Source organism: Lepus europaeus, chromosome 4 (genome assembly GCF_033115175.1).
Source record: "Lepus europaeus isolate LE1 chromosome 4, mLepTim1.pri, whole genome shotgun sequence".
Classification (NCBI taxonomy): Eukaryota; Metazoa; Chordata; class Mammalia; order Lagomorpha; family Leporidae; genus Lepus; species Lepus europaeus.
The window spans coordinates 45755050-45778283 of record NC_084830.1 but is presented as its reverse complement, the minus strand read 5'-3'; the positions used below and the strand labels follow the sequence as shown (position 1 = coordinate 45778283).

Sequence of the window (23234 nt, the reverse complement as noted above, 5' to 3'; positions counted from 1 at the left end):
TGAGAACAGAGCCTGTGCCCTGCTGAGCTGCTGCTGCTGCCTTGTGATCGGACGCTGATGACAGCACAGTAATTCATTCCTGTACTTCCTCATTGCTCTAAAGCCCAGCCCCTATGGCCCACCCATCTCTTAGTATTTGTCCTAAATTATTTTCGTCATCTGTCAGAGAATATTCTCTGTGTAACGGGACCTGAGTCAGGGTGGTCTGGTTGGAAGGGTGCAGGTACTGGGATAATTGGGATACATATCCAGCCTCCAGCACTGACTAACTCTGTGACACTGTACAGTTCTAACCTTCTCTGTAACATGGGGGTAATACCCCCAGGCATCATAATACTCTCAAGTATTAGAAAATTGTTATGAAAATTAAATGAGATAATGTCTGGAAAGAACATAGCATAGTGTCTGGCATAGTGTTAAGTACCTAGTAAACTCTGATCCTCCTCCCTCCAGCCTCACCTCCTCTCCACTCTGCCAGCTGCATCCAGTGCAGCATCGGTGGAACCATAAATACCTTCACAGTTAGGTCGTTCTTCATCACAAGTCCACTCCTTGAGCACCTTCCTGCCTTCCTTCCAGATCTGCTCCTAAACTCAGTGATGACTCTACCTCTGGTATAATCTCCCGCTTGGCAGAGAAAAGTAAAAACTTGATGTTCAAAATTAGTTTTTCCTTAGAAGAACTAAAATCCCCTATAATCTTACTGTGACAAGTTTGGCCTTCTAATGGGATTTGTTTTTGACAATAAAATTTATATATACACACCCCTTTGGAGCTTATTTTGAGCTTGATCAAATCTTGACAATAGTATTTCTATGATTTTTCTGTGCCCAGAATGCATTTTATTGTTCTAAGTAGATGGTAGGCTTACCAGTTTATAGATTCATTTTTAATTTTTTTTTCTGGAACTCAATCTGCTGAAATACAAGTGAGTCTTGAGAAACCAAGCTAGAAAATAGGTCTTCTCTGTCTCCTACTTACTTTAAATTAATAATTTTTAGATCTAATGGTTCAAAGTTTTGTCCTTCCTGTGGCTGTAAGTCTAGATGTTCCAATGGTCAACTTCTGAGTGTTTTGGGGAATGGTTGCTTATTTTCATGATCATGAAAAGTATCCTTTGTTGGTCCCAGCTTTCAACCCACTCTTTCAAACACATAACTCCCAACCTAATATCTACAAGTCATATTCTTGCTACTTTGTTTCTTTCAAATTGGACAGTTTGATATAGAATCTAATAGGTGCTAACATGGCCTCCTGGGTAACAGGGACAGATACAGTGGCTTTGTGATTTGACAGTCTGTAATTTGAGAGTTTCAACTACAAATGACAGAGGATGGTAGAGCTTGCACAGGACTGGTCAGAACCTTCCATGCAGCTTCTCTTCTTTAAAAGCAGTGGCATGAAACAGTTGAGGGAATGCGTTAGACCTTTGACAGTCCGAGTTTGCCTCCCAGCTCTGTCACTTACTATGAGCCACATAGAATGGGGCAAATGACTCAGTTTCTCTGCCTTTCAGTTTCATTATTTCTAAGAGAGCAATCAATACTACTTGCTTTGCAAAATTAAATGAGCTACTGTTTCTAAATTACATGAGATAGTGTTCAGAAGCATCACAGAACTGTATCTGGCCAGGTACCAAGTGCCTGGTCAGTTTTGTTTCCTTCTCCCCTCATCTTGCCCTGAATGCTGGCCATCTCTAAACTTGCACTGATGAGGCTGCACGTGCATTCCCCACTATGCCATTGCTCTCCAATCCTTTTCATTATTGCTTTTCTAGTCTACCTCCACTTTTAGGTTTTCCTCTTAAACCCCATTCATTCTCTCCCCACCCCTTTCTCTCTCTGTGTGTGTGTGTGTGTCCCTCCCCCTCTCCAGAACATGGTGACTGAATTTTTAAACAATCACCTTTCCTTTGGATGAATTCAAAGCATCTACAACAACAATAACTGTGATGGTAATGGTAAGATAATGTGGGCACTTCTTACTCTCTGTTCTCTAGAGCCCCAGATCCTTCAGTTCTTGGACCAGGAATAGTTGTTGAATAAATGAATCTGATATTTTGAGTGACTTCATTCCATTGAATCTTTTTTATTTCTTTTTAATGATTTTTTTTTATTTCAGTTAGTTCAAGTGGATACTGTTGGTTTATGGGTTCATGTGTCCTATTACATTTTTTTTTTACTTCTTTTATGGAGTAAAAGTTTTAAGTGTGTGCTTTTGCATTCAAGATGGACAGAGATATGTTTTACTAAGTGTAAATGTGGGAAATAATGTTCTTGAAATGTTAGTGTCTATACAGGGAAAAGTCTAGTGTATTGATTTTAAGGTTTGAGGACAGGGGGTCCTGGGAAAATGCTAAGAATGGAGACATTACATTCCTTCCCACACTAAAACCATAACTCTGCATGGACTTGGGTTCATTTTGAAAGTGGAATGTCCACAGACTTGAAGACACCCTTGTAAACGTGACCCTGGGAGGGCAGCAGATAAACTTGGGGAGTCTCTCTAAAGCAATAATCCCCTGAGATTTTAAGTTAAGTTTTACAAGCTTCCATAAATACTTTCAACAGACTATATAACATTTCTGCCTTACCCTAATCACTTTTATAAATAAGATGGGTCAGAGTGACCTGAAAAAGCAAATGCCCCACAGTTTGGAGAACCCATTACCTTGCCTATGTGAGAGTCACAAACTTTGAACCATTGAAGTTTCATGTAAACACCCCTGAGTTTGCTCTAAGTTTTCTTCTACCTTGAAAATACACTTTCCATAACTGAGGAATGAAATGTTTGAGATAAACCTGTGGGAGGTTATATACTTCTCTTGAAGAAATGCTTGCCCCACATCCCTGTGGGCAGAGCTTGGTATTGGTAGGCTGACCATGTATACTATAGCAGGTCTCACAAGGATTCAGATTTTCCAGAGTATTTCCACCACCCCACCTCCCCAGGCTAGCCTCATTTCCAGGCTTTACTCTGGGACAAATGAAACTGATCACTGGTTTAATGTTTAAAAACATCCTCTGCCCACGAGTTCTTTTTGTTTATCTAATCTGTATCTCTGTTGTTGCAGCTTAAAACAATTTTTCTTAGGTGTTCTAATCTATAAAATGACTACAATATACATAGGGCTCTTTGATTTGCCAGGGGCTGTGTGTGAATACCAAAAGCAGAGAGTGCATTAATCATGATTAACTTCCCAATGAACACAAGGGAAAATGACAGCTTTGAAGTTCAGAGGAAGGAAAGAGAGGAGCAAGAGAAATTAGAACTAGATCTTCAATGGTAGTTAGTATTTAAGAAAATTGAGGTAAAAAGGAAGGACAAACAAGAGTTTATAAATAATCAGGAAAAACACAAAAATGGGAAGCAAGTGAAGGGGTCAACTTACATGGAATAGGGCCCTGGGAAGGGGAGTAGTTAAACTGAAGTTCATCTGGAGAGGCAGATTGCAACAGGGCTTTGAAATGTCACACTGAACAGGAAGGTCTATCCCACAGAGCAGTAGCCTCCCAGACCATAGGAAAACCTGAGTATAGAAAAATAATTCTTCTTTACATAAAAGCAATAAATTTTACCAGTAATTTCTTGTATACCAATAGTGTATGTGTTATTTTATATATAAGTATACATCTGTGATTCATGTTCAAAATTGTTTTATTGATAGAAATGCATGTTCAAAAAGTTGGAGGCCAACTATTACCATAGGAGATAGGGAGTGCATCTAGGTTGCCACGCAGCCACTGACATGTCCAAAGCAGATTCGAAGATGAATCTGGCTGTGTTTCATGGACAGGATTGGAAGAAGCAGTTAGTTGGCACTTGCTGCAATTCAAAAGCTTAAATTATGGCAGCCACAGCAGGGATGAGGAGAAGGGGGAAGTTCTAGAGACATTCTGATGATTCTGCTGGTTTCACAGTGCCATTTTCCCTTAGCAAGTGTATTCAGCCATCACTTTGAGGGGTAAGAATGGAGCGGGGTTCAAGAAAATGTGTTTTTTGTTCAAAACTAAGTGGATTAGTACTGCCAAGTGTGTTGTGATCTGAACACAGAACATAAATGGAAACAACAACAAAAAAAGATTACGATTTATTACTCAAAATAACACAGGACTCAAGGTTTAATCCTTTATTATAAAGTATCATAAGCTTCATGTAATGTATCAATTATCTCATTAGTAATTTTAAACATATGGAAAGTCTTTCAAAATGTAGATAACTTCTCCACTATACACAAAAAAAGAACATTTCAAATTGTTAAGAGAAGCAACTTAATGATGGAGGCTGTTTGTAAAACAATGAATGCTGCACATCTGTTGTTTGGCATTGAAAAGGGGATCCCAGAAAATTTCTCATCTCGGTTGCTTGTTGGAGATGCATTACTTTTTGATAACCCCTGATTAAGGTACAATCATTGTTATTCTTCCTCACACAGCTCCATCTTCACAAGAAATACAATTTAAAGGGCCACATTGGTGAATGTAAATTTTTAAAAGGAAGTTAGATACTACTTGTGCTTGATTTACCATCATTTTCTTAAAAATGGCACTGTTTATTTGAACTTCTCAGTAGTAGATGTTTTTGCTTGGTAGAACTCTTAATAAAAGTGTGATTCGGAGTTCAAATCTATCATTTACCAGCCTTCTCAATTTCTCCTTCCACCTAGAAGCACTATAAATAATGACAGGGAAAAAGAAAATATATTTTGAAGTCCTAAAACATCTGCATCCCATGTTGGAGTACCTGGTTTGATTCCTGTCTCTGCTCCTAATTCCTGATTGCAGCTTTCTGCCAGTGCACACCCTGGGAAGGCAGTGGTGGCTTAAATAACTGAGTCCCTGTCACCTATGTCAGGGACCCAGGTTGCCTTTCAAGCCCGTAGCTTTGGCCCAACCCAGCCCCATCGCAGCCCCAACAGCTGCGGGTGGGAACTCTCTCTCCTCTCTCTCTACCTCTCAAGTAAATAAACTTTAAAAATAAATAAACTCATACATACATACCAGATCAGGCTTGCGATCACTACATGAATTGAACTATATATAAGAAATTTATTGATAAAAGATCCCTACTCAGGCAATTTAAGAAAAATAAATTTACATGTCTTAACTCTAATCAGGCATAAGATGTAAACTTAACATTTGTCTCAAGTTAAAATACACTGTAGATTGTATATGCATGTGCATATGTAGTTGTCTTGATTGAAAATGAGTAGAATGTAGTAGAGAAAAATATAAAATATGACACTTAAAACAAAAGCAATAAGATTTAAAGTTCTGCATTAAGTAAAAGTACTGCTGGTAAGAATATAAATTGGGGGCCGGTGTTGTGGCTTACCATGTTAAGTCTCCACCCACAATGCCAGCATCTTGTGTGGGTACTGGTTCCAGACCTTTCTGCTCCACTTCTGATCCAGCTCCCTGCTAATGCACCTGGGAAGGTAGCAGAGGATGGCCCAAGTAGTTGGGCCCCTGCATGTATGTGGGAAACGTGGATGAAGTTCCAGGATCCTGGCTTTGGCATGGCCCATCCCTGGCCATTGCAGCCATTTGGGGAGTGTTCCAGTGGATGTAGGCTTGCTGGATCGCTTGCTCTCTCTCTCTCTCTCTCTCTCTCTTCCTCTTCCTTCTCCTCCTTCTCAGTAACTATACCTTTCAGATAAACAAATAATAAATCTTTTTAAAAATTGTAAAATGGTAACCTTTCTTAGTGTATTGGTTACATGTATCAAGAGCCTCAAAATGCTTATAACATTAGACTTAGTAATTCTCTGTTTAAGGACTCATGTTAGGGGCTGCTGCTGTGGCACAGTAGATTAAACCTTCACCTGCCTTGCCAGCATCCCATATATGTGCCAGCTTCTGTCCTGCTGCTCCTCTTCCAAACCAGCTCTCTGCTATGGCCTGGGAAAGCAGAAGATGATGGTCCAAATACTTGGGCCCCTGCACCCATATAAGAGACCCGGAGGAAGCTCCTTGCTCCTGGCTTCAGATTGACTAAGCTCTGGCTGTTGCAGACATTTGGAGAGTTAACCAGAGGATGGAAGATGTTTCTCTCTGTTTCTCCCTATCTCTGTCTATAGCTCTACCTTTCAAATAAATAAATAAAATCTTAAAAAAACTCACCTTAACAATACAAATCTGAAATGTCCAATAATAGGAGACTAGTAAAAAAATTAAGAACCATTTTTAATTGATTATTGATTATAATTTATCATTATATATTGATTAAGTAAGTATTATGTATACTAGTATATAATATTATATAACTGGTTATGGATTATAGTATAGAAAGACCATACTGACATGATTTTAAGTGAAAAATTTGGTACAAATATAATTCAAAAAATTAATGGGAAAATGGATTTTAAAATAAGCTTATTTTAGTGCAAAAAAAAATTTGTGACCATGCAGTTTTTCTATAAGATGCACTTTTTCATGAAGTTTTAAAAGTTCCCTTGTACAAAACTATAAAGTATCACTGAGAGGCCGGCACTGTGGCATAGCGGGTAAAGACACCACTTCCAGTGCCAGCATCCCATATGGGCGCTGGTTCGAGTCCTGGCTGCTCCATTTCCTCTCCAGCTTTCTGCTGTGGCCTGGGAAAGCAGTAGAAGATGGTCCAAGTTCTTGGGCCTCTGCACCCACATAGGAGACTGGGAAGAGGCTCCTGGCTCCTGGCTTTCGGTGGGCACAGCTCCAGTTGGTATGGCCAACTGGGGAGTGAACCAGTGTATGGAAGACCTCTCTCTCTCTCTCTCTCTCTCTCTCTCTCTGCCTCTCCTTCTCTATCTGTGTAACTCTGACTTCCAAATAAATAAATAAATAAATAAATCTTTTTAAAAAAAGTGTCACTGTGTATATATGTGTATATATATATATATATAATTTCTATAAACACATATTTGTATGCATATGTTTGTATTCAAAAACCATAAGGAAATACAATATGCTTATAGGTTATTTTTCCTTGTTATTTCTTAGTTTTATATTTTAAAAGCATATGCTATTTTTATATTCAGAAAATTTTCAAAGTACCAAAAGAGTTGTCAGACAAATACAGATACCTATAATTTCATTCAGTTAGCTTTTGGAAAGATTTCTGTAACTATTATATGTTTATTTAATGACTCTATCAACAAGAACTGTTGATGTTCTAAAGTTTGACAAGACCCAAGCTGTGCTACAAAAGTAGGCAATGTAATAGTAACTTGAGCAAACGTTGAAGTTGAAAGGAATTTAATTATCTTTACTGCTGTGTTTTCACTTGTGCTACTGGGCCTTAGTCTCACAAAAATAACGTGTCTTACCAAGCTCTCTGAACTGTATAGGTACCAGTGTGCGATAAATTAGATGAAAAGCAGTACTTTTTATTTATGCTTATATAAATGCATTCATGTTCAGTTGGCCAATCAATAAACATCTATCCAGCACATGTTAAATGTCAGGTACTGGTCCAGATTATTAAAAAAGAGAAGTAAGTATATCTCCAAAAATTAATGGTCTAGTGGGAAGATCAACAATTTAGTCTGCTAGAAAATGAAGAGCGGTGTGTGGGAATTTCTAGAAGATCGCTGAGAAAGAAGCAGCCTGCCTTGCCTTTGAGTTAGGGAGGCCTCAGCAAAGAAAGTGATGCTGCAATGGTAGGATTTTGCCAGGGGGAAAAGGCGGAGCAGCATCCTAGATGGAAGAAGAAGATGTAAAGGACCAAAAATCTAAGTTAGCGTGCATGTTCAGGAACCGGTCAGGAGGGAAGTGTATAGATAGCGCTCAGGGTGAGAGGCAGAAGCAAAAGAGTGTGGAAAATTGGATTAAGCCAGAATGGCCTTCACATACTTATAATCACAGTGTTTCTGCTTCACCAATGATTAACAGTGATTTTCCTGGCTAATAGAATCCTCCTCATCATAATGAGGTAGGACTGTTCCCTTTGAATTATGGAAATTACAATGGTTATGACCTGTTCCACAAACATAGATTATAAATATTATCACATCTCTTTAATCTGCTTTACAGTTAATCACACAAGCCTCCACAGGGCTTATTAACAGGAAGTCTGTTATCTCCTCTCAAGGTCCCTTCCTCTGCCTCTGAATTGTCCCTGAACCCTGGGACTTAACTCAAGCCAAATAGGTCAGTTGTCCTCCCGAATCTGTAGCTGGATCTGCCTATATTATGGGAATATGATTCTCGGTTTTATTCCAAGTTCCTGCCCACATATGAGATAAGAATTCAAAGCAGATGCATTAAGTAAGGTGCACAGATGACAGCAGGAATTATTTAAAGGGAGAGAGTGACAACACATTTACACATGGGCGTGAGCAACCCCAAGAGGAAATACCATGAGGAGATACCCATGAGAGAGCCAGGGAGTTGCCTATGAGGAGAGAGCATGGGAGGAGGCAAAGGAAGAGCTAAAAACCAAAAGAGCCACCCCTATGTGTAACAGTTCTCTTTATGGGGTGGGGAGTAGGTTTGGGGTGGGGTTTAGTGTACATGAGGTTTTCTGGGAGATTTTTGGCACATGACCATCCTGGTGTCCCCTCTTTCTCAATCCTGGATTAAATGCAGGTACATCGTGGCAAAATCGGCATACTGGATTGACATACATGTAAGGGGGTAGAGTTACAGTACAAGGCTGCAGAGACAGAAGTTGTAGGAAAATCTCCTTGCTTATTTATTCCTACCATCCTCCCTAGTTCCCCCCCCCCCCCCCCCGTATCACCCAGGACTGCTGGTCTCTGACTTTGGCATGGCATCATTTCACATCCATGTCACACCGGTGCCTATTTGGAACAACAGGGTTACAACCCCCTTTGTTTACATTTCTGTCCTCTGCCATTGTTTCCTAAACCATAAGCCATGTGTCAGGGTGGCTGCTTCTGGAGTTTGCCTTGGGCTAGGCCGAAATTAGTCCTCTCCCTAGAAACTTAGGCAATCATGTTAAACATGATTGGGTCAACAGCCCAGACCAACATATGGTGTGGGGTCCAGAGCCCCCTTCCTGGCCATGTCTGTCAGGGGCACACCTATTAAAAATGCACTAGGTGGGTGAAGGGAGAGCTATCACCCCCACACCTCTCTCTTCTCCCACTTCTACCTCCCCCACAAGCCCACTGAGCTTCTGAAATAAATCTTTGTGTGTTTGTTTTGTTGTGGAAAAAAGCTGAGTCTTTGTCCAGTAAACAGGCTGCCTGTCAACTAGTCCACATCACCCAGACCCAACCAGTCTCTCATCCCCAGCCTGCAATCCAAAGAAGCAAGTGTTTTCCCAGAAGATGCCAGGCTCCTTTTTCACACTATTCTCCTGCCTGGTGTCTAGGTAGTTTCTCTAGGGGACTCCAGAGTGGCAGCTTGCACGAAAGATTTCATTTTATTTTTAAGAGTTATTTGTTTGTTTGTAAAGCAGAGTGGCAGAAAAAGAGAGAAAGAGATCTTATTTCTTTTGGTTTACTCCTCAAATGGCCTCCATAGTCAGGGTTGGGCCAGGCTGAAGCAATGAATCTGAAACTCCATTTGGCTCTCCCACAAGGGTGGCAGAAACCCAAATACTTGGACCATCGTTACTGCCTTCTTAGGTACAGGAAGCTTCTATCGAGAAGCTGGATCAGAAGTGGAGTAGCCAAGACTCAAACCAGTGTTCTGATATGGAACACAGGGACTTAATCCGCTGAACCACAATACCTACCTCTGCACAAAAACACTTGTTGATACACAGCCCAGTGCTCCCATAAAAATGCCTAGCTTCTTTGTATTTGTATAACTCAGAAAGATACTGATTCCACAAATGAAGGTATTCTTTGATTTGATTTTTTTGTTCTTGCCTATAAAGAGAAATACTTGAAATTTACTTCACCAAAATAATCTTTGTTTAACCATGCCTCCCTATTTTAAAAAAATCAATGATATTGTGCTCATATGTAATATGACAAATAATGTAACTTGCCCAAAGTGGAAATAGGTCTCAACCCTGACACATTTAACCAGTATGTCTTGGTATGTCTTCTCATTCAATTCATATGCCACCATGTCATCATTAATTTCTGTAACTCAGATGACATACTTGTATTAGTCAAGTTTTTAGCCGTAATAGAACTGTTTAAATGTAGGCATTCTCTTCCAAACTGTTGTAAAAAGGGTTGGACAACAAATGTATTTGTGAATTAGTGCACTTTTGTGGAAAATGAGTATATTTAAGAAAAAGTCATTTTCTCTGCAAACTTAAGTCACAGAAGGGAGAGAGCAGAACTTATACATAGTTCTAGAGTGCTAGAAATGTAATAGTAAATGGCAATGTGAGTCAATACGCATTGTTAACAAATAGTGGTCTTTAGAATTCATGATTAGGGAAAATGATCTACATGGCAGTATTAATATGAGTTTTTCTGTGTAAGTCAAGTTTATGTTACTTTGCCTTCTCTTGGTGAAAGGGTAAGGCAATCAACTGACTTCCAGTTTATCAGCTTAATTATATCTCTTAGCCTCTTACCTTTAAATTCAAGCATAAGGAAAAAAAGTCTCAACATATTTTTCATCTTTTCTCATAGGCACTGTTTGCCCCCTAGCATTGTTATTCTTCTGGGTGAAATGTGAATGAAGTCTACATACATCATATTTCATAAACCAAAACAAAGTTCAGACATGTTATTGGTAGTTTTTGTTTGTTTAGAGGAGAATCATGATGCCATGAACTGTTTGTCTTAATAGAAATTTCATGAAGTCAAGGGCTCTCTGGGTAATTTCATCATGCTATTAAACAAATTGCTTTTCCTTAGCCTAACCTCACTGAAACCTGACTCCTAACCAGCTAAAGCCAGGTAGGTCCTCCCTCTCTCCTCCAATTCTAAAACTTTCCTTCATGTGCATTCCTTGGACTGGACCTGTTATTGCACAACCCAGGGCCAGGTGCACGAACTAGAATTACTACTAAGCTATTTATTTACTACAATCCTACCACAAAATGAATTCCCTTCATTGGAGCTCCTATCAATTTGTTTTTTTTTTTTTTTGCTATTGTTATTGCTTTATTATTATAATTGTTGCTATTTATAAACCTAAAATTCCTGACTTTTAAAACTACTTAGAGGGGCCGGCACTGTGGCACAGCGGGTTAACACCCTGGCCTGAAGCTCCGGCGTCCCATATGGGCGCCGGTTTGAGACCTGGCTGCTCCACTTCTGATCCAGCTCTCTGCTGTGGCCTGGGAAAGCAGAAGAAAATGGCCCAAGTCCTTGGGCCCCCGCACCTGCGTGGCAGACCTGGGAGAAGCTCCTGGCTCCTGGCTTTGGATTGGCATAGCTCCAGCTGTTGCAGCCAATTGGGGAGTGAACCAGCAGATGGAAAACTCTCTCTCCCTCTCTCCCTCTTTCCCTCTCTCCCTCTCTCTGCCTCTCCTCTCTCTGTAACTCTGACTTGCAAATAAATAAATCTTAAAAAAAAAACTACTTAGAATTTCAGATACACAGTAAGTTTAGCATTTTAAAATGATATTAATATCCTTACATTGATTTCCTTCAATTTTCCAGTATAGTTAGTCTTTCAGTTAATCCAGAAAATAAAAAGTCGTCTTGGCTCTTACTTGAGAAGTGAGGAGTCTGCCGCTATGTATGTGGATTTGGATATGCCATGTGCTGGAATGAGGGAACACTTTACACCAAAGAGGTCACATGTCTTTCTGTGTTCTGTGCAAACGGGTATTCTGAGCTCCTACAAAGGAAGCAGCAGGAGCATGATTCCCGTCCTCCTTCTCCCACAAGCTCCCTCTGGCGATATTGGCACAGACTGAAAAGTTGTCTAGAGTGATATTGCGAGGAGACAGTAAAAAATTCTTGAAAACCTACTATGTGCCACTGTGCTAGTAGACATCTATTTTTGCCTTATCTCATTTGTTTTTTAAGGTTTATTTGTTATCTATATATTTGAGAGGCTGAGCAACAGAAAGAGAAATTGAACTATCTGCTGGTTCACTCCCTAAATGGCCGTAACAGTTGGGACTGGGTCAGGCTGAAGCCAGGAGCAAAGAACTCTGTCCAGGTTTCCCAGGGAGGTGGCAGGAATTCAAGTACTTGAGCCACCATCCACTGCTTCCCAGAGACATTAACAATGAACTGAATAGGAAGCAGACAGCAGGGACTTGGACTGGCTTTGCAGTATGGGATGTGGGCATCATACATGGCAGCTTAACCTGCTGCGCCCATGTGCCTTCTACATACCTTGTCTCATTTAAATTTCTTAACAATCCATTGAGGCAGTTTTCAATTTCTTTAATGTATGATTGCAGAATCTGAGGCCAAGAGAGATGATTACTTAACCCAAATGTTGCAAAACCAGAAGTGACAGAGCCACAAATGAAACACAGCTCAGTGGGACTCTATGGCCTATGCTTTTAAGATCCATGTTGTCACTGTGGACTTTTAGGGCCTGAGGACCAAACCTCCACACTAGGTTTAGGGTCTGGTCATTGAACGAAGTCAGATTTGTCTTAAGTTGTGGGACAATGAGTTTGTCGGAGTGAAAAGAGAGACTTTGGGCTCAGCTAAGTATTTGCTAAACTACTGGGTTCCTCACCTCTGTCGAACACTTCACTTCGTGGAGTAGAAGTTTATGGGTGCTGAGGTTCTCAAGAGTTTGAGAGGCTCTGTTAGTCCCTAGCACCTGGCAGTTAGGCTGTTGCTGTTTGGAGACTGCAGCATTCCTCACTGTAAATCAATTACTTCTTTGTTGTCTCACAATGACATCACGCCACCTGGAAGACTTGAAATGTGAAGGAGAGTATTCCTGGATGATAATGACTATCAAGCAGCACACAAAATCTAAAGAGATAGTCAAAGCATTTGCTTTTAAGAAATAGATTTTGTATGGCCTGAACCGTTTGTCTTTGTTTAGAGAATTCCATCACCATAGTACTCACTTCAGTACTCTTTGGCTGGTAGGTGCAGAGATTTGTAAAAGAAAAGTATGTCTTTTTCTTTTTCTTTCCTACAGATTTTTAAAATTGCCTAGAATTTTTGTTTATGGCGTATGACAATTGTATGTTATCCTTTGCCATTTTTTCCTGTGCTACAAACATCATTTGATTTAAATCAACTTTAAGCAGATGTCTTCTAGAAAAACCAAAGTTGGAGATCTGTAGAAAACCTGATTAGATTCGTTTCTCAAATGATTGTTGAAGTTTGTGCTAGGAATAGGAACACAGAGCAGAATGGGCATGCCTGGAGTCTTCTTCTCCACGTGCTCAGAAGCCTTGGAAAGGATTTCCTGCCTGGGCAGGTAGATGCCCCTTCTCTGTACGTGCAAAAGTGTGCTCTGTGCCTGGGTATTCATCATGTAGTTTTGTAGTTCATTTATTCAGTGCTGATTGCATGCTAGGCACAGAGTTGTCTTACATATATTATCACATCTCATTTAATCCTCACAACCACCCCATGAAAGAGTTATGGCATAGGCCTTTAATATCTCCACTCTTCAGATAAGGAGGCTGAAACGTAGGTAGATCAATAATGTGGCGGTTACACAGCTAGTCTCTGATAACAGAAGGATTCGCCAGATCTGTCTTCCTTTTTCAAATGTAACACCTTGCCTGAGAATGAGGTATCAGACGTTTTAGGAGATGAGGCTGGGGAAATCGCTTTGAATTTTACTCTAGTCAAGATTCCAAGCTTTGTATTCATTTATTTTGTAAGTAGCTATTCATCAGGTGCACCTAATACGTGCCAAACAATCTAGATACTGAGCACATCCCTGTGAATTAGAAAGCATAAATATTTGCCTTTCAGCTACTTTACTTCTAGTGATTGGACTTCTTGGGCTGAGGAAAGGCATGATCTGGGGGACCAGCATCATGGCACAGTAGTTAGGCTGTCGCCTGGAATGCCAATATCCATATCAGCTCTGGTTCTAGTCCTGGGTGCTCTGCTGTCAATCCAGCTCCCTGGTGATGTGCTTAGGAAAAACAGCAGAGGATGACCCAAGTACTCAGACCTCTGCCACCCACATGGGAGACCTGAATGGAATTCCTGGCTCCTAGCTTCAACTTGGCCCAGCCCTGGCCATTGCAGCCATTTGGGGAGTGAAACAGCAGATGGAAGATCTACCACTCCTCCCCTCATCTATGTCACTGTGCCTTTCAAATAAAATAAAAATAGAATCTTTTTTTAACAAAAAAAAAAAAAAAGAAGAAGAAAAAGGAAGGAATCTGACTTAAGGATCTGACTTAAGCTTCACAAAGGCGCTTCTCATTAGCGTGGAGCATCCCCTGCAGAGAGGAGAGGGTATAGCAAGACCAGTTAAGAGGCAGCTGTACCAGTCCAGTCTAGGCAACAGTGGAGGCCTGGAAAAAAGTGATAACAATGTTGAGAACTTGGATTCTGCTTGGACTTAGACAGGAAAACCAGTGGGATTTGCTGAGGCATTGGAGGTAGAAATGACTTGTCGAAGCTATAACTGGAACTGGGGCCAGCCTGTGTCCCATACCTGTGCTCTCTCAGTGATGCTAAAGTGCTCCAGCATAATGTGACTTCATGACTTATATTTAATTTAATGAAAAACGTAGCTCCTGTTTTCAGCTCCCTGGTACCAGGGTTATGAAAGGAGAATGTCTGTCAGTGCCTAGAGTGGACAGGACGAGAGCTCCATGTCTTGGGGGTACTTGTCATTAAGGCCACAGTTCCCAGCAGGTACAGGTTATCCTTGAGATTTGTGGGGTGTCCATCTCAAAGCCAGTCAAATCACTCTTCAGTCTTTCCCAAAGGCTCCTTAGTAAGGAGTGGGAAGATAGATCCTCTTCTGAAGATTTAAGTCCAGCGTCACCTTTTCCTGCCTTTGATATTTCTCAGAAATCACATCATCCAATCTGAATAGAGCACATTTTAATTCTTGGTCACAAAGGGGCATTTTTACTGTACTGTCTTACCAGATATTTTACATTCAGAAAGCATAGCTTCCTTATACTTAACTTTTACTCCACAATAATAATAAAATAATTATTTTAAAACTAATTCTAGATCTTCCAGATTTGCCATTAACTTCAATAACTCGACACAGATGCTCCTCTGCTGCTGATAGGGATTAGCAACACAGTACCCTGCAGGGAATCACTGTGTCCTCCTGTGGCTGTAGGCTGAGTAGGAGCTGTGGCACTACAAATTGCTAACCTAGGAAATGATTCAAATTCAAATCTCGGGTATACTTTCTGCTGAATGTGTTTGACTTTCATACCATCCTAAGGTTTTAAAAATATGTAAATTGAACCATCATAATTTAGTGACTGTCTATACAAATTTGTTTATCACAGGTCAATGAAATTGCCACCAAGCTGTTTGTGCAATAATAAGGTGAATAAATGTCATCCCCATTCAATTAATATTCATTGACCTTACACAAATGACCTTATATTTCCAAGTAGAATGTGACTTAGGTAAGCATAAATGTTTCATCTGTTTCTCAGTTATTACCTTACTGAGGATAGCATGGACAGATAACTATACTTGTGGACTCGGACTATACAGTTAAATGATTTTGTTTCAGTTACGATCATTGGAAGGTCCCATGGTCTGCTTACGGTTCTCCTAACTGCATCTCCTGGATACAATTCTAATATCTCACTGAACTTGGCCACACATTGGGTCCTGCTGAGCAGAAGTCTCAGTTAAGAATATGATTTGATGCTGTCTCTTCCTGGCCTGCAGATAGCATTTGTTACAACCTCTTTTACCACTAACCTGCCGTGGACATCAGCCCTGAAGTTGCTCTCCTGCTATGTCGGCTTTACTCTGAAGCAGGCAGCCGTATCAGAAAGAGATGAGAGACCCTGCTGTTTAAAAAAAAAATCAAATCAACTGAAATATGCCTTCTTTTTGTTTCTACTTTTCCCAGGGCTGCGTCCAAAGAGGACTCTGCGCCTGGTGCTCTGGACTGCAGAGGAACAAGGCGGAATTGGTGCTTCCCAGTATTATCAGTTACACAAGGTAAAAAATCTGCCCTGGCTTGCTGAGCATTTGCACTTGTCATATCAGCATAAAAAATTTCCCATTAATTATCACAGTTGAGATTCTCAACAATGCTTGGGGTTGGCTGACCCTGGCAAATACCCCTTATATAAAACTGCTTCCTCTGGCCCTGTAACCGTGACTACACCGGTGAACTGAGGATTCTGCAGTTTGGAGCTAAGAGCTTTCTCATTTCTAATTCTCTCTCTGCAGCCTTAGAAAATCCCAGCTGCCAAGCTCTCACTTTCTTAGTCTTTCTAGTTTTGCTGTACGCATGTATAACATGGAACTGCTAATAGATAAACATCGTGTCTCCCCGCCAAGCCCACTTCCATACCCCCATACTTCAGTGTCCCAGATCTCCCTGGACGTCCTGAAATTTGAGAACCAAGTTATGAGGCCTTGAGTCAACCAAGATCATTGTTGTAACTGCGCTGAGAGTGGCAGCATCCAGGGGTCTCATGCCTGGGAAAGTGGAGAGAGAGCTTGGCTTGATATAGACTAGCATTAGGCAAGTGTGTAGCCTGACGCACAAAGGTGATTGTGGAAGATCATGTTCAGAAATACAAGACCATATCTAACATAGGGGACAGGGAGAATAATAGCACATACACACAAAAAGAACTTTTGAAAAAAAGATTTATTTATGTATGTATTTATTTATTTATTTTAAAGGCAAAGTTCTAGAGAAAGGAAGAGACAAAGATCTTCTATTTTCTGATTCACACCCTAGATGGTCGCAAAAGCAAGGATAGGCCAGACTGAAGTCAAGAGCCAGGAGCTTCATTTGGGTCTCTCATGTGGGCACAGGGGCCCAAAGATTAGGGCCATCTTCTGCTGCTTTCTCAGATACATTAACAAGGAGCTAGATTAGAAGTAGAGCAACCAGGACTCAAACCAGTACCAATATGGGATGCTGGCATGGGATTCTGGCATTGCAGGCATTAACCCGCTGTGCCATAACACTGGCCCCAAGAGTGATCATTAATAGAGCAAAATGTACGAGATCAGAAATATTATGGACCAACTCAATTATAATATAAGATGTTAAATCTTCTGATTATGTAAAATATTGCTGGAAGACACCGGAAGTTTACCTAAACTGGCTTTGAAGAACAATCAGAATAAACCTCAAGTGAAGAAGCGACACGCAATCTGATACCTGAAAACTGAGTAGAAATAAGCTAAAGAAAAGAAGCAGGAGGGAGGTGGTGAGCGTTACACCTTAGTAGAGGGAATTGTCTGTGCAACAGCTGGAGATGAGAGACAATACTGCATCCTAGTGCAACAGGAAAGAACTGAGGGTGACTAGTACATGGAAGGCAAGACGCATAATGGCAGGGGCGTAGAATATAGAGGGGGGTAAACAGGGGTCTGAACAAGGACATATCAATCTTGCTTTGAAGTTTGGGCTTCGCCCTCAGGGCAAAAAGGGTAACTGAATTATTTTTAAGGAAGAGTCTTGAATTCTATATATCTTGGACTTTATAAAAAAAAAAAAAACCCTACAATATCTAAAAGAAGTATTCTAAAGCTCTTTTATTCACTGTAATATTCTCTACTGCAAAGTCTGGTTGGAGTTAAACTTCAATGGCTCCCACTTGAAATTTTCTCACCATTGAAATTCCTAGATCTGAAAGAAGGTTGATTTCTCCATAAGGTTTTGACATTCATTGCAGCATACTCAAATACATGGATGAAATCAGAAATGACTTGATTTTAAACTTCTAAAAGATTGGCAGAGATACACATACACAGTGACAGAACTGGTTCATCTTGATGATATCCGTGTAGCCTTCATACAAATGTGCCTCCATGCAAATAGCGAGTCAACACTGCATACTCAGGGAGAGAAAGAACAAATCCCCAGAAAGGCGAAACACCAGCTTTTTGTTTTACAGTTGCTCTTTATCTCACCTGCAAAAAAAAAAAAAAAAAAAATCTGCATGTTGTGCATGATACAGCTGATTTCAAAGATTTATTGTGCATTTTTATGATTAACATATTGATAAAAGCATTGTCAAGGCCAGTGCTGTGACTCAATAGGCTAATCCTCCGCCTGCGGCGCCGGCACATCAGGTTCTAGTCCCAGTTGAGGCAATGGATTCTGTCCCGGTTGCCCCTCTTCCAGTCCAGCTCTCTGCTGTGGCCCGGGAAAGCAGGGGAGGATGGCGCAAGTGCTTGGGCCCTGCACCCCACGGGAGACCAGGAGAAACACCTGACTCCTGGCTTCGGATTAGCGTGGTGTGCCAGCCACAGCAGCCATTGAGGGGTGAACCAATGGAAAAGGAAGACCTTTCTCTCTGTCTCTCTCACTGTCCACTCTGCCTGTCAAAAAAAAAAAAAAAATATATATATATATGTATATAAAGTAAATGTATAACAAGTCCCAAACTAGAGAAATATATGAGATTGTCAGTAGACTTTTCTGTAGCATTATTGAAAGCCAACAGACTGTAACAGAGTCCTGTTCATTCCAGTGGTAACAGAGAGAACCTTTGTTCTAAATAAGGTAATGATAACTGCTGGAACAAATAAGCCTGCAAAATTTAATGGCTCAACACAATTAGAAACTGATTCCTTCCTCATTTAACACCCAATCTACAGTAGGGCTCTGCTCCACATAGTTATTTAGGGATCCAAGTTGATGGACTCTTCACCAACATGATTTTCACTATGGCCTGAGCATCAACACCCAGCTGGCAGGTGGGAGAATAGGGGGAGGCTTTCCTGGGACAGCTCTGGAAGTGGCTTACCTCATTTCCACTCACATTCCATTAGTAGCAACTAGTCACATAGTTCAAGTTCATAAGAGGCTGGGAAATACAGTTCCTGGCTGTGCGGCCACTTCACAGCATCCACTCTGCACCACACAAGGGGAGCACACATCTTTGGCAGAGGCAGCCCCCTCTGAGGTCTCCCTTTCACTTTGTTCTCACTTCCCAAATACTTCAAACAGCACAAGAGACCAACTGCCCTGCAGTCTTCATCTCCCATGGCACTCAAAGTGAAATCAGCTCCATGAGCTGCCTGCAAGTGCACATAGCCAGCATGACCAGGAGACATTTGCTATTGTCAGTACGCAGGAAGAAAAAAAAGGAGCCAGTCCTTGACCATAAGGCCCTTACATTGTACTCAAAACTCACTTTAAACTCAGAAGAAATCTAGTATAACAAGCAATATACAGAGAAATTCTAAATTATTTACTTATAGTGTTTTATTCTTCTGAAGGACTGTTATTGTCAGAGTGCTGACTGTTATAAAGGAGGTTAAAAAGGGAGAAATGACTATGGCATGTTATTCATGAGGGAGGACTGAGGTCTGATCCTTCGCAAAGTAACTGGACTTGAAGGAGTGGCCAGGAGGGGAGAGAAGGGACAGCCCCTCCCCTTCATATTGATCGTGACTGAGTCTTGAGGTTTGCCCTTGGCATCAGAGTGATGATACCAAACAAGAAATTTTAGAGGGGAGAATCTATTTTGGTTACTGTAAAAATGAAAGGCTTGAGATTTTTAAATGATTCTTCCAGTGATTTCATGTTACAGTGATGGTTATAGTGATCTACATCAGGAATTAGCAAATTTTGGCCTGTAGACCAAATCCAGTCTGCAACTTATTTATGCATAGACACAATCTAAGAATGTTTTTATGTTGTTTGCTGGTTATGCAATAGAAATTCTATGTAGACCACAAAGCTTAAAATATTAACTATCTGGCTCTTTATAGAAAATGTTTTCTGACCTCTGATCTATATTATAAAAATCATACTTTCACATTCCATACAATAATCTCTTGATGATCTTGTATGACATAGAAGATAAATTTTATTTTGAGCCAAATAATTTTCAAGTATAAGTATTTTTCAGGAAGCATTTTGTTTATACTAATAGAAACATGCATGAATAATTTTTTGCATTCTAATTTGTTAGAATTTATAGTAAAGTTTACTAAACTTACGTGGTGCATGTTACGGAGAAAACGGTATGTAGAAAATTGTTATTTTTTATTGTTGTTGCTCTAAAAGTATACTTTTTCACCCTCACAGAATTTTTTCAACAATAAAATTTCCACAAAAATGATTTTAATGGACATAGTTACCTAAACTTTTGTGGGAATAAAATTAACATTAATATTCATTACCATTTCTTCCTAAATACATCTTTTGTTTATAATATACTTTTAGTAATATATGCAAATAAAATATAAATTAACATGGTTTTAAATTATATGACAAAATTTGTCAAACTACCTTTCAAAATTGTATTCAGATTAATAGCTACCTTTACTTCATAATTATGCTTTCTTGTAAATACTAGCTCAATTATTATAACAACTGCTAGAATTTGCTAAACATACTAAACAATTACTAAGCAATTTTCTAAATTATAATGAAATATGTGAAGTTATTTGTGGCTTATGTACACATTTTGAAGCTTGTATGCAACTGTATAATAATGTCTAAAACACATTTTCCAGGAAATCAAACTTTTTCTCAAAGAGATCGATAAGCATTTTGGTGGCACTTACTAGATAAAATAATTGAAAAAAGAAAGAATGGGCTTTTCACTGTATTTTGGACTAATTACAACAAAAATCATCCTTGAAGTCCATCCACCAAGCCCATTATAGCTCATGGCAGAAAAATCTCATCAATGATTTATATATGTGTTTTTCTTTTATTAAAAAAGAGCTAAGTTCCATTTTTGATAAAGGATAAAATTCTCTCCTGGTTTTAAGGTCTCTCTCTCTCTTTCTCTCTCTCACTGTCCACGTTAGAACCTGACTTGAGGATTAGCTATGTGGACATTGCTTTTGCTTTATGCTTATTGATTTTTCAGATATAGTTAATTATTTTTCATGCTATTTTTGAGACTTAATTGGCATTCTTTAAATGTAGAGACTTTAAATATACGTCTAAATATATATGTGGAAAATGAATATAGGAAATTATTGCACAGATGAAAACATAAAGCTTTCCCATTATCCTAGAAAATTTCCTTACAACTCCTGTAATCAAACTGACTCCAACAAGAGAACTATGTTTTTATTATTATTATTATTATTTTTATTTTTATCACATCTCTTGTTCTTGAAATTCATATAAATGGAATCGTACAGTATATAATCTTGAGTCTGGCTTCTTTAACTGAACACATGGCTTTATAATCTCTTATTTTTTTATTTATATAAAGTAAACAAATTTCAGATGTTTCATATATACATATTTAAACGCATAAGGATACTTCCCACCCTACCCTCCAGCCTGCCTAAATTCCTAGCGCCTCCATTTTTATCTGTTCTTTTAACTCTTATGATGACATATTTTCAGTTTATTTTAGAATCATAAGCTTTACCCTCCACTAAAGAATTCAACAAGTAGTAAGTAGAAAATAACCACTGATCCTAAGAGTATAGACAAGGGCTTAAACAGTAATCAAATCTCAAAATGTCAATTTTGCTCATATACATGCATTTTTTGTACTCTGTATATTTGTTGCAGCAAACCAGGAAAAACATATAATATTTGGGACTAGCTTATTTCACTAAGCATAATGATTTCTAGTTGCATCCACTTTTTTGTAAAAGACAGGATTTCATTCTTTTTATGGCTTAGTAATAGTCCATAGTATATATATATATACAACATTTTCTTTATCCAGTTCATGTGATGGACATCTGGGTTGATTCCTTTTCTTAGCTATTGTGAATTGAGTTGCAATAAACATGGGGATAACTCTTTTATATGCTGATTTTATTTCCTTTGGGTAAATTCCCAGGAGTGGGATGGCCAAGTCATACAGAAAATGTATTTTCGATCTCTGAGAAATCTCCATGCTGTCATCCATAATAGTCATACCAATTTACATTCCCACCAGCAGTGGATTAGGATACCTTTTTCTAAACATCCTCAACAGCATTTACTGGTTTTTTTGGTTTTTTTTTTGGATGATAACCATTCTGATTGGGGTGAGGTGAAACTCACTGTAGTTTTGATTTGCATTTCCCTGATGGCTAATGATCCTCAGCATTTGTTCATGTGTCTGCCAGCCATTTGAATTTCATCCTTTGAAAAATGCTTGTTCATGTCCTTTGCTCATTTCTTAACTGAATTGTTTGTTTTGTTGTGTTTTTGTTTCTGGAGCTCTTTCTAGATTGCATAGTTTGCAAATATTATTCTGTCAGTTGCCTCCACACTTTGTTTACTGTTTCCTTTGCAGTGCAAAAGCCTCTTAGCTTGATGTAATCCCATTTGTCTATTTTTTGCCTTAATTGTGCTTCTGACGTATTTTCCAAGAAGTCTTTGCCTATGCCAGTATCTTTCAGACTTTCTCCAATGCTTGCCTCTAGCAATTTGAGGGTCCTAGATTCAGATTCTTGATCCACTGTGAGTTGATTTTTTTGTAAGGTGTAAGGTATGCCAATGCCAATGTCTTGCAAACATTCTCCAATGTTTTCCTGTAGCAATTTGAGAGTATCAGGTCATAGATTTAGGTTGTTGATCCACTGTGAGTCGATTTTTGTGTAAGGTTTAAGGTAAAGGTCTTGTTTCATACTTCGGTATGCAAAGATCCAATTATCGCAGCACCGTTTTTGAAGAAACTGTCCTTTCTCCAGGGATTGATTTTAGCTCCTTCACCAAAGATTAGTTGGTTGTAGATATGTGGATTATTTTCTGGGGATTCTATTCTGTTGTGTATTTTTCTGCCAGCACAAGGCTGTTTTGTTTATAACTACCCTGTAGTACGTCTTGATATCTGGTATTGTGAGCTAGTACAACCATTATGGAAGACAGTAATAGCTTTAACTATTTGAGGTCTATTGTGTTTCCATATGATTTTTTGCATCATTTTTTTGAGATATGAGAAGACTGTCATTGGTGTTTTGATTGGGATTGCATTGAATCTGTAAATTGCCTTGTGTAGTATGAACATTTTGATAATACTTATTCTTCCAATCCACAAACATGAAAGATTTTTCCATTTTTAGTGTCTTTTTCTATTTCTTTTTAAATTTAAAATTAAGCATTCTTTATTAACAAATTTATAATACCACTTCACTACAGGCTTCGAGTTCCCAGGGATTTTTCATATTTGGTATCTGTAAAAACGCTACAGGATAGAAGAGAATGGCAAGATATAGTCCAAGTCTTAAGATAACAATACTGTCAATAAAAAATACTGTAACCTGCAACACTCTCATTTATGAATGAAGATGAAATAAAGACCTTCCATAACAAATAGAATCTGAAAAA

At 39.2% G+C, this 23234-nt stretch overlaps 1 protein-coding gene across 3 annotated transcripts in view; it reads left to right on the top strand.

Moving 5' to 3' along the window:
• The window catches only part of CPQ (carboxypeptidase Q), a 587968-nt gene that overhangs the window by 434229 nt on the left and 130505 nt on the right, over positions 1 to 23234 (top strand). For all 3 annotated transcript variants that reach the window (XM_062189499.1, XM_062189497.1, XM_062189496.1), the window contains exon 6: positions 15870 to 15961. In XM_062189499.1, the coding sequence (XP_062045483.1) occupies positions 15870 to 15961 (92 nt within the window). The remainder of the gene's footprint in view (positions 1 to 15869; positions 15962 to 23234) is intronic.